The sequence below is a fragment of the Taudactylus pleione genome, unplaced genomic scaffold (genome assembly GCF_031769625.1).
Source record: "Taudactylus pleione unplaced genomic scaffold, aTauple2 ptg000040l, whole genome shotgun sequence".
In the NCBI taxonomy this organism is placed as follows: Eukaryota; Metazoa; Chordata; class Amphibia; order Anura; family Myobatrachidae; genus Taudactylus; species Taudactylus pleione.
Window position 1 is genome coordinate 30,566,263 of NW_028284442.1, and position 12,680 is coordinate 30,578,942.

The 12,680-nt window shown below is 44.9% G+C and overlaps 1 protein-coding gene across 5 annotated transcripts in view; it reads right to left on the bottom strand.

The window, feature by feature from the left end:
• The window catches only part of STX1A (syntaxin 1A), a 168,474-nt gene that overhangs the window by 22,343 nt on the left and 133,451 nt on the right, over positions 1-12,680 (bottom strand). For all 5 annotated transcript variants that reach the window (XM_088455195.1, XM_088455203.1, XM_088455219.1 and 2 more), the window contains exon 4: positions 6,828-6,902. In XM_088455195.1, the coding sequence (XP_088311321.1) occupies positions 6,828-6,902 (75 nt within the window). The remainder of the gene's footprint in view (positions 1-6,827; positions 6,903-12,680) is intronic.

The window sequence follows — 12,680 nt, forward strand, 5'->3', positions numbered from 1 at the left end:
AGCCACAAAAACACCACCACTACAAATAAAAAGACTCACAAAAGTAATAGATGGGTATTAAAATATGTCAGTGGCTTCTCTGTCATTCCCTCTTTTAAGCCATTTGTAGTCTGTAGACATAAACATGCCTCAGAATTTAGTACGATTATTAAACTGTGAGCAGTACTGACTGCGACAGGGATCACTTGCCACACTCCCAGGCTTTGGTAGGTATGCAGGCCACACTTGGGTACTCCGTTCTGGAGACAGTCTAGCATGCCGAACACATATCCTCAGTGAGGGAAGGAGCAGTGTGAGTAATAGGAGGGTGACAGACACTGCAGGCGCCACTCAAAACATCCTCGAGTGCCACATTGTCCATTTCATGATCCTACATGTGACTGAGGTACAGCTATGGGCAGTGGCAGATACCAGGAAGTGTGTCTAGCTGCAAGCAGTGGCAACAACCTGGAGTTTGGACTATTCAGAGCAGATGTGTCAAACATGCGGCCAGCGGGCCGCATGCGGCTCAAATGCATTTTTTGGCGGCCTTGCAATTACTATGGGAAAGTGGAGTACGGCCTGCATCACTGGACTTGGCCAGGGCTGCAACTAGGGGGGAGCACGTGCTACCATTACACACTGCAGCGGGCAGCGCTGCTTGCCCCTTTTGGTCCGCCTCCTCCCCCGATTCCTGCAGTGTCTCTTGGAACTGGGAGAGGCGTCATGGCATCTCTCTCAGTCCATTCCCACAGTGGCCAGCGCCGAGGAACCATTAGGAAGGTCGCAGCATTGGGCGTCTGCACGCCACACAGTGACATGAGTCAGGAGAAGAGGCGGCAAGGCAGGCGCTGAGTGAGTAAATGACTGGAGAGCCTACAGTACAGGGCCGGGCAACAGCACCGAGGGAGCAGAAGTCTGATAGTGCCATCTCAGGTACATATATTGTCTTCATGTTACTGTATGCCACCTCAGTGTTGCTCTTGCTGCAGAATGATTTGGATCATTATCCTTTTGAAAGACAAATTTCCTCCGCAGTGTGAGTATTTTGACAAGGGGTATCAGGATTTGTGCAGTAACTGTCATCTTTCATCTTCCCATCAACCTGACATGATCCTTACTAGTTAGCGCCACTAGAAAACATCCCATAACATGCTGCTACCATTGCCATACTTGGTGACATTATGCCACACAGTAATGTTCCTTATAACACATTATGCCACTGTAATGCCCTTTACAGCACATTATGTCTCACAGTAATGTGTAAGGGGCATTACTGTGTGGCATCTTATAAGGGGCACTGCTGTGGCATAATCTGCAAGGGACATTACTGTGCCACAATGTGTTGTAAGGGGCATTACTGTGTGGCATAATGTATAAGGGGTATTACTGTGTAGTACAATCATTCAGTTTTGAAAGTTATCACATCCCATAAGATTTCTCCGGAAATAGGAAAATTGGTGACAGAAAAAAGATGTTGCGTATCGGGAAGAAAACAATAAACTTTATTATTGTTTTTTCTTAATAAAAACATTACACAATTGCATATAAGACTTTTTCTTTTTCTTGCGGCCCACACAATCTTAAGGCTCATACATACTAGACGATTATTATGATTGATATGGATGATAATGATATCGTTCAACGATATATCGTTCAGTGTGTATGCAGGGAACAACCAACGATGCGCGCTCCCGCAGGTCGTTAACGATGTCTTTTGTCATCCGTACATGCAGGCCAATCTGACGATATCGTCAAGAATTGCCTGTTCAGAGATGTGGCAGGATGACTTCACTGAAAGAGATCATTAAAGATATCCTTCAGTGTGTACAACCAATATCGTTTGTCCTGCACTACAGAAAGTTCAAGGGAAAACTTTCACCAATTTCATTCATACAGCACATTGTCTAGTGTGTATGAGCCATTAGACCTTGATTATTTGGCCCAATTGGGATTTTGAGTTTGACATGCCTGATTTAGAGGCAAATCTGTATCAAGTCTCCTAAAAAGTGGAGACGTTGTCCATAGCAACCAATCAGCTTCTACCTATCATTTTATAGAAGGTACTTAATAAATGCTAGCTGATTGGTCTCTAGGGGACACCTGTCCACAAGTCCACTTTTCCATTTTTAGGAGGCTTGATACATACTTCTACCTCTAAGTGACATTCATGCTTATTTTTATTCATGCATGTTATAATAATTTACTACACTATTCTGTGCCCGTTTGTGTTCTTCTTTTCTGCTTCGCATATGCCCATTTGAGGAAGTGTAATTGAAAGGGGAGCAGCAAACTGACATTTTGCACTTCGTTTATAATTGTATATATATATTTCTATTACTTTCAGATGAATTTCAATAGGTTTGCGCATAATGGCACTTTTTTTAATATGACTGGCCTGAGTCTGGAATAGAAATGCAGGACTGTCCTCCTGGGTAATTTATAGCTAGCGTGCCTGTAAGAGGAGAAGTCAGTAACTCTTAGAGAGGTCGATGCTTAGACGTGTGTACTCCAGGATAGTAATGTTAATGTATTCATTTGTGCAAGGCATAACTGGCGAGCAAATGTCCACCAACTCTTAGCAAATTTCAACCTTTGGCACAAGCAGCCAGTTTCACCGGCAGTGTGCCGACATGGACTCCAGAGTTACGTGCAGCGTATTGTAGAGGTGCTAAAACGTTGTCATGTGTGTGAAATTTTGTTTGGGAAAGTGTTTTTTAATGAAGTGAATAAACTAAACAAATTCTCCAGCAATTAAGAATGACCATAGAACAAATACTTACAACTGTAAGATAACATGTAATATGTGCAAGGATGAGATAAGTGGCACATACAACCCTGGAGCTATCCTGGACCTGGAAACATCTTGAGATACGTGCATTCAACATGTACATGTAAAGCAATTTTTGCTACATAAAGTTTATGCATACATTCAGGGCAGACAACACATCAAACACTAAATGAGACCAAAAAGTGACAATTCTTCAGTCAAGCTGTTGTATAATAATTGTGATATAATATGTACAGTTTGAACAATAATATGAAGGGCAGCAAAATGTGATTTGTTTTTGCATACTTCTAGAAAATCGTCTACTCAGAATTTTCACTGTGGTCCCCAACATCCTCCCAAGCTTCAACCACCTCGTGAAATACAGTGTTTTTAGTCTGGTAGACACTTCACTACTGTAACAAGACAAATGCAAGTAAAGTATCTGGACACATCAGGAACAGTGAATCAGGAAATTACCGGAACAAGTACAGATATAGCACAAACTGTCTGTTGATGGCAGGTAATTTCATTATTCCTCCACATGCTGCCATATTCTGCAATTAATATTTTCTGCCACTAGATGGCGTTTGAGAGAATCGTATAAAGTGTGTGGGATGAATGAAAGGAATCGGTATGAAATCCCAGCATTTGGGATGCCTGCTGTCAATATACTGACAGCGGCATCCAGATGCTCAGGATTCCGATAAGGGTCTGGCAAGTATATTAACCCTCCTCCTTTCTCCCCCGAACCCTCCTTTCCTGCATCCTAACACTAACCCTCCCCACCCCGCACCCTAACCATCCCCGCCTTGGTGCCTAAACCTAACCCTCTCCCCTTAGTGCCTAAGCCTAACACCCCCTCCCCCAGTGGATCCTAACCCTAACCCACTCCCAGGGGTACCTAACCCTAACTTCCCACTCTTTAGCCTAACCCTAACCCCCCCCATGATGCATAAACCTAACCCTCCCCCCCCACGCAGCTAAAGGCGCCTACACACATAGCGATACTTTACACGATCTGGCTACACATTGGAACAACAGATCGTGTAAAATATGCCAAAATCGTGAGTAAATCTTGAGTCTCTACTCACGATAATGATGCGATGCGCATCCCCGAAGGTCGCACATCGCATCTTCAGATCTGCCGTGCTGTAGGACAGACTTGAAAATTTAAGTCACAATGCACTGGATAGTTTAGGAGGCATGATAGATTGTGTGCCAAATTGGCAGCTTTTCAGACCAAATCGTGCCCACGGCTGCCGGGGAGAGTTCAGGGGGAAATCGTACACATCATGGGATCGTGAGCACATCGCTATGTGTGTAGGCACCTTTACCTAACGAGCACCGCTATACTTACGATCGGCATCCCGGCTGTCAGGATTCCGGCGTTGGGATGTCCACTACTGTCGGTATTTGGGCGCTAACCTTCTGGCCGAGCAGTGGCAATACGGCACCAGAATTTTGTCAGCCAGGATGCCGGCTGTAGGTATGATAACTACATCCCGAATGAAAAGTATGCAGTGCACAGCTTGTAAATCATTTATGCAAATAAAGTTTATTTTCCCATACTGGTGCTAATGAACGCCTGTGTAAACACAAGGCGGTTTTCCGGATGTATCTCATATGTTATAGCACTGCACAAGCTCCGAAACTCAGCATACACAACTATGGGGTTGGTGAAGGGGTGTAACTGGGGGATTGTGGGGTGTTAAGTGAGTTTGTGTGAAATTCATTATAGCCGATTCAGATTTGTGTGTCCATGTATACATAACTGTTTACAGATGTATCTTCTCCACCAAGGGTAGGGCTGGTGCATGTATGTCCTGACGATGATGACGGCCATGAACCTAGGTTTATGAATGGAGGCGGTGCGGCTGCAGAGATGGGTTTAATATACATACTTTGTTTTTTGTGCACGAAATGTAGGAGCCAATATAGACAACTTGCTTTATGCGCTGCATTCAGCCCTACTATATTTAGAGGGCTCATCATTTGCCGCTATCTGCTTTTTTAGCCACTTTCATGTATTTTTTGCAAGTGATTGACAGTCGCCTCCATTACGGTTTTATTATTAGGCAGCACTTTTCTTGTATTTGTAAACAGTGGTTATCACCAAAACCCCATATGTACTACAAGCCATGCATTTAGATAGGATATTGCAAGTAAAACTGTACAATGATTTGGTGTATAATATTAAGATTATGTCTGCAAAACTGCATTGCACGGGCTACCCCAGGGTAAGGCAAACTGTGGCACACCAGCTACTGTGGAACATCACTTATCAGTATCCTCCGCAACATATTTGCTGTTAAGGCATGCTAAAACTGCGGCAGGGCATGCTGGGATATGTCGTTCCACAGCAGCTGGAGTGCCATAGGTGGTTTACCACTGTGCTACCCGATGGGAGCATAATTGTCCAGTGTTAAAACTAATTTGACTTGTGCTACATCTGTACCAACTCAGTCATGGCCTAGTCTGGTGTAAAATGGTGTCATGTAAAGAGGGCATACCAATTCAGTTATACAGTATAACCAGCAGCGACTCCTACACTCTTACCTGAGGGGGGACTGCCGCTGCAGCTGGTCTGGCCATCCAGGTTCTGGCAGGCGCTGGGAACAGCACATGCGCATGAGAAGCGGTGGCGCCATGCATAACACCAGCTTCTGGGGACTGCATTGACTGCAGCCCCAAGAAGCCGTGTAGGGCTGCCCGAAAGGCAGAGCAGAGGATTCCACTGGAAGCAGCTCTTTGCTAATCGCAGCCTGGATTGGCAGTCCCAGGGCGAGGAGACACCTCCCCCTGGGGCTGCCTGTCTTGTGCGTGACTGGCAGGTGGCGCTTCCAATGGGAAGCCACCTCAAGTTACAGTGTAGCCAGTACAGTCACGGACTGCAACTGGCTCACTGAAGTGGCGGATTTTACTGGGAGGAGGGCTGCAGCCCCCAGCCCCTAGGTAAAACCCGCCACTGAGTATAACTTACTTTCACTTCCAGCAGTATATGTAATACTTTTAGCCTTTTTAAAAACTACAGTTAAATATTTACCCTAATTCTTTTATATAATTATATGGTAAAGCATTAAGTGCAAGTTACTACTTTTATTATTTACTTTTATTTTTGTTTTACTATAAATGATTGGAAAGTGTGATAGAATCACCATTTATTATGGGGCCTATTTATCAATTAATATTTGCGTGAAATCCCCAGAAAACAACCAATTTCAGGGAGTACCCACAAAAATGAAGTTTCCCCCCAAAGTATCTATGAGGAACTGCACCAAATATCAGAGAGAGCGATGACTTTACTTTTACACATCGCAGGGATGGGCTCCTACCTTAGTCCCTGTCCCTGTATGGATGTGATCAATGATACATGTCGGTGGTACATTATTTCTTATTGTTGCGAATAGCAATGATAACAAAGTATAATTATTGGGTTAAAAACCTGATAATTAATGATCAGATTAATCTGAGCAGTTTGAGAAAAAAAAAAAAAAATAGTGGTCCTAAAGTGGTGGGAGTGTAGGGTTCTGATGCACAGTCCGCCTCTCGAGGCTCCAGTACAGCACGGAGCACTTCTCGTTAGATTGGTGTCTCCTTATAGCAGAGAGTAGGCGTGTGCCTTCTAGTGTTCTGGTTGGATGATCTAGGCATAGTACTGTGGTACATCAAAAACCCCATTGCAAATGAGGTTGAGTGTAACTGCTTTTTCACTAATGCCGAGCTTGCAGTAATAATTGGCGGCAGTGTTGAACAAGTCATACAGGTCATGAAGCAACAGCCATTAAACTGTAATGTATATGAAATCAATGCCAGATGTCTGCTCTGCTCATAACAAAAGAAATGTTTTCTTCATTATGTAGCAAAAGACTTGCGGTTCACTTAACGCCTTCTGTGCCAAGGTTTAGACATCGTTACACTCCTGTATTTAATGTCCTAAGGCATTACTGTTCTCCCTGGTATAACCTATCTCTGCACACAGCAGTAATAGTGCATTCCCATAACAATAGCCATTGCTGGCTGACATGAGAAGAATTGGCATAGATGAAAGGAGAGGTTGAGAGAGGTGGTGAGCACTCACTCTTCAGCTTTGAGCGGACCTTGTTGGCTGTCTTTTTGATGTCCGACATCAGCTCTTCCAAATCTGCCTTGGTTTCTGTGGAGAGAAGCAAAAGGATGAGAATAGGTGATGACAAGTAGCAGCTGTCCTGTTATATACAGGAAGAGATAACAGAGAGAGAGAGAGAGAGAGAGAGAGAGAGAGAGAGAGAGAGTGCTGATAGACACGTGAGGCTGGCTCATCCATCTATGATACAAACGTGACTTAAATAAAAGTATTGAACTGCTGAACACTATATTTGTAGGAACACTGTGCAGGATGTCATCAATTGCTGCTTAACTATTTCATCATTTCAGTATTCATAGGTAAGAGCAAGTTTCCATGGAGTTCTTGTTGAGTGTTTATTCTCCCGTAGTTTAGATGCAAATTAATCAACACTAAATTTGACCAGTACAAAGAAAAGTTAATTCTATACGGCTGTGCTAATTTTTTTTTTTTACTCAATACATTTTTATTGACAATTATAACAGTACAAGTGCCATGAGATTTGAAACACCTGAACACATACAATTCAGTGTATGGCTTACAGTATAACTCAGGGAACGGGAGGGAAAGCAACTCAAAGGTAGAGACGGAAGGGAGAACAAAAGAACATAAAAGAGAGATGTATGCAAAACACCACCATACACATGGTTATACACCGTACAGGAGGACTAAGAACCCACTAATAAGAATACACCATATAAGAAATTTTAAGAAGAGGGTAATGTGGGAAGGGAGGAGGGCAGGTTGAAATGGGTATTATAGCAGTTGGACCAAAGGCTCCACTTAATCAAGGTGGAAGAGGTGGCCATGAAGTATTTAAATCAGCTAAGTTTATGTTTTAATAAATGAGATCTCAAGCTACTATGTACATATGTTGCATATTACTAAAGGACTCTACACACTAGATGATTTTTGGAATGATATGCCCGGTTCCGACACATCGGAACGACATATCGTTCAAAATCGCCTAGTGTGTACGCTCTATGTCGTCCGGTGGCGCAAAACGACGTATGGCGCGAATCACTCGTATCGGACCTGTCTTTTGCCTGTTTACTGTAGATTGTGTCTTTTTTCCTGAATGTTGCTACTGTCACATTGCAATACTTTTACTTCAATTTTGTGTTTTAGTTTGTTTATAGTGTACTAGGGGCCTGATTCAGCAAGGATCGCTACTGCAGATGGTCGAATGCATGCGTACGCATCGCAGTGCACGTGCGCTAGGGCACCACTACAATCAGAACTGCGATCACAGTGACTATGCAGACCCATCGCAGAGTGAACAAATGACACACAAATAGGCGCTGGACTTCTTTTAGCTTGCTAACGGTAAACAAGAAACCAATGTATCAGCATAAACATGCAAATGTATAGGATATATATACTGTATAAATAAATATAGATATATTATTATCCTAATAACTGACGGAAGCCATCAATATGGAGGAAACTGGACCCTCCAATAATTATCTTACCAGAAACAAACACTATCAGGTGCTGAAGCAGTTAATTAGTTTAATATGCAACTAGATATTAAGAAATATAATTTAATAAATAAAAGATACACATAAAAATGAATAAAAATAAAAATAAGCACATATAGCATAAAAATGCACCTTTGAAAGAAAAGGACTAGGAACAGTTTAACAGGTGATAGGCACGAGTTTAACCTTTCCATAAGAGCATGTATTAATACATATTAGTATGAGCAAAAAAAAATGTCATCAGCACTTGGCAACATTCAGTATTGTAGCTGTTTCTCATATTTTGTAAGCCACATTATATCCAAATGGTCCGTAGCTGCTGTAGCAGTTTGTTTCAATTATTTAAGTTTCAGGAAAACAATGTTACTTGAACAACAAATTGGTAACTTTCCTAAACGGATACTTGATAAAGCATAGTTATGAATACATAGGTATTTGAGCCTCTGTTATATCTGATTCTGTTCACATAAATCCATATAATTCCCAGAGAGTGGCTGCTCCTTTTGCAGGCCACTCCTATTAGTACAGACTGCAAAGCCGCTGTTCTTATGCAATTAATATACCGGGGGCAGGGAAAGTGGAAAACAGTTTATGCATGGGACTTTCTTTAGGATCTCTGCTACCACGATGCTCACACACCAGTGTGAAATAGTAAGTCCGATGCAGCTGCCCGTCGGCTATCATATGCCTCGGTATGCAGATATACCTGTCCCCAATTTATACAGCGAGTGGTCCACTCATTCAGACATGGCTCCTGAGGAAGCCGCTGATATTTGGAAGGTGGAGAAACGCATAGAGAAGTGCCTGACTGCTAGCTGAATGAGCGGACCACTCACTGTATAAATTGGGGACAGGTATATCTGCATACCGAGGCATACCATCGCAGACTGATTGGCAGGAAGCGCCGTTTGGGGGTGGTGGCGCGCGGGGGGGGGTGGCTGAAGAAACGCAGGCGTGCCAGTGCGTTTGAACGCCATTGCAGGGGCGTGCATAGCCACTGAGATGGCATACGCAGCTTCAGCTCTCACTGCGTGCAGGAAAGTTAGCAATGTAGTTGTAGGGTCAGACCTGCCTTAAATGTGCAAGTGGCTCCATTGTATTTCGATTTGATTGCAAGGTATTACCGATGTGCGAGAAGGGAAGTGGGCGTCTACATGTTGTTTGTGAGAGTGCTTTGCGATTGCTATTATTTGCATACTTTTGCAGCAGAACTGCATGCGTGATTGCTTCCGCGATCGCAATAGCGATCCTTGCTGAATCAGGCCCTAGGTACTTAGGATAAATGTTATAGTGCGGCCAGGTCGCATAGTCTGTGGTGCATTAAATGCGGCTTCTTCGAGTGATTTCAGGATAGAGGGGGTCATTCAGACCCGCTCGTGAGCGGCAGTACGCTCGCAAGCGTGTCAATGTCCCCCACTGCGCATGCGCACGACGGAGGGAGCTCCGTCGTGCGCATGCGCGAGACCCGGAGAGCGACGGGCTCTCCATCGCTCCGGGTCTCGCACCAAAGGGGGCGTGCTGTCGATGTTGATTGACAGCATGCCCCCTTTGGTGGGCGTGCCGGGGGCGTGCCTGCCAGACGGAGGCGTTCCCATAGGAACGCCTACCGTCTCAAGCCGGCCCCACTGACATCACTAGTGATGTCAGTGGGAGTGATTTTGGCTCTGATAGAGCCAAAATCACTCCAGGGCTTGCGGCAGCGAGACCCTACCGCAGGGTCTCCGTCGCAAGCCCGATGGTCGCGATGGTCTTGACCATCGCGACCATCATGGACGCTCGCATAAGCTGTGGGTGGTAACCCACAGCTATGCGAGCGTCCATGAGGACGCTCCTAAAACAGGTAGGAGGGCTCTGATTCAGAGCGAGCGCTCTGGTCAGAGTGCTCAGCTCTGAATCAGGCCCAGAGTTTGCATTTCTACTTTTAAAGAGGGGAGAGAAGGGAGGTGAAACATTGCTGTCTACATTTGCCTAACAAAGACTTTTACAGTGTCCTCCATTTTGAATTTCCAATTACGAATTCCGCGCCCACATACAAAGATTAGGTAGTGCCAACATAACAATTTCTCCATTACTTATTAAGAGCCAACCTGCACACACATATTCATAGACAATGAAAGATCCAAAGTAAAGGGTATTGTTGATATTAGTTAGATAATGTCAAAGTTACCCAGGAGGCATGTGAATTCAAAATGACCAACTATGATATGCAAAGTTACACCATGCTATGCCCAACACCTCTCACCAGTCTTGAGTTTGTGAAAAACACCCTGAAAATAAGTTAACGTGACAGGATCTAAGCATTCTTTTCTAATTGTTGTTGAATGTATGTGAAGAAAAGTATGCATACTTCCATAGCCAGGTTTTCAATACACTTACACCTTTTTAGGCCTGAGAGGCAGAGAGGGAGAAGGACAGAGCAGCAAGTCTCGGCCAGTAGAGGAAGGGCCTTTTCATGTAACTGTGAGTAGAAGAAGATGCATCAGCAGATAATTCCTGTAGGATGGGTATCTCTTGCTATTGCTGAAGGGCTGGTGGAATGAAACGCCAAGACGATAATGATCAGCAGCACTATCTTTGTTCTTCGGGAGGCTTGCCACCTAGCAACAGCAGGTGGGTTAGGCAGCAAGCCTCTCAAAACCGCTGAGGCAGAGGAAAGTGAAAGAATTTTCACTTCCTCTGCCTGTGAATAAGGTGGCGCGAGGGCGTGCCCGTGGGTCACGTGCACGCTCATGTCACGTGCTCGCTCGTGTCACGTACACGCCTGCGGTCACATGGGCGCGCCTAAGCCGCGAATGTAGATTTTTTTTCTGTCAGCGCTGGCATGGAGGACGCATTATCTGTCTCTGTGACAAACTCACTGCAAATGTCCTCCATGGCTGGCAGTTATAAGGGGAAAAGAGCCCACAAAAGGGCAAGAGCTTCCCCCTCTACTTCCTCCTCTTCAGAGGACATTCACATTAAGAAAAAACCTTTTCCTGTCAGAAGTTTTGACACTTCTGATTCTTCTGACTCTGAGGTAGAAAACCTCCTCAGCACTGTGACAAGTCACCTCTCTGTTCAGGGAACTCACCAATCCATAAGAAAAACAAGAGATATGGTAAGAACTTACCTTTGTTATCTCTGTTTCTACGAAGTCCATAGGGTCCACAGGGTTGACCTTGGGGTATAGGTTGGGAACCAAATCCGGGCACCACGCAGTTAAAGCTTTTAGCTCCCAGGATGCACTTGGGTCCACTCTCCCTATAACCCCACCCCCAGCCAGAGGCACCTCAGTTTGTAAGTAGCCAAAGGCCGGAGGAGGAGAAAAAAAGAGAGAAAACTGGAACACTCGATAACCATACTCACAGAAATGGGAGACGGAAAACCGGTGACCAGTCACACAGCCCATTTGAAGCCAGGTGCGTCAGGGCGGGCGCCCTGTGGACCCTATGGACTTCGTAGAAACAGAGATAACAAAGGTAAGTTCTTACCATATCTCTTGTTTTCTACTTCGGGGTCCATAGGGGGTCCACAGGGTTGACCTTGGGGATGTCCCAAAGCAGTTCAACCAAGGGAGGGGACGCTACTGTGCTGAGAGGAGAATCCGCCGCCAAAAAGGAAGCATCCTGAGAGGCAAAGGAAAACAATGCCTAGAACCTTAAAAAGGTGTGGACAGAAGACCACGTGGCCACCTAGCAAGGCAAAGCAGCCAAGGCGCCACAGCGAGCCACCCACGAGGGTTACATGGCCCGAGAAAAAACAAGCAGCAACAACAGAAAAGCCTACCCATGGGTAGGCCCCTGAAGAAGACATACGAGGCCGTCCAGCCAACATATGGCCATAGGCCGGCCATCCTTTCCTGTTAAAACCATAAATCTCAGACCACCAATAAGGAGTCCGATTTCCGTCAGGAACTTGAATGGATCACATAAATCCACAGAGGCCGGACCACAGTCAATGAGGCCACACCAGCCGAGAGGACTGGGGACTGAATGGCCGCACCATAAGTTCCAGAATAATATGGAACCTGAAAATCACTAAGAAGAAACACAGGGGGAGAGCAACTCACACCCTGACAAGATGCCCTCCAGAAGAGGGAGCCACATGAGAACGCTCCCAATTCCGACACTCACCTGGTTGATATAAACTCCCTGATAGAAAGAGAGAAAGCCAAAGCAATAGACCATGTAATGGCTATCACAACCAGCGGTTCCATTAACTTTCCCCGGAGTTAACAAAGAACCACTCCTAACTCCCAAGGAGTCCCTAGGGAGGACAAATGGAGGCATAATCCAGAAAACACTCCAAAGGATGAACTGGATATCAGAGCGGAGCAATTCCATAACCTACTCGTACTGACAGTGTAGAG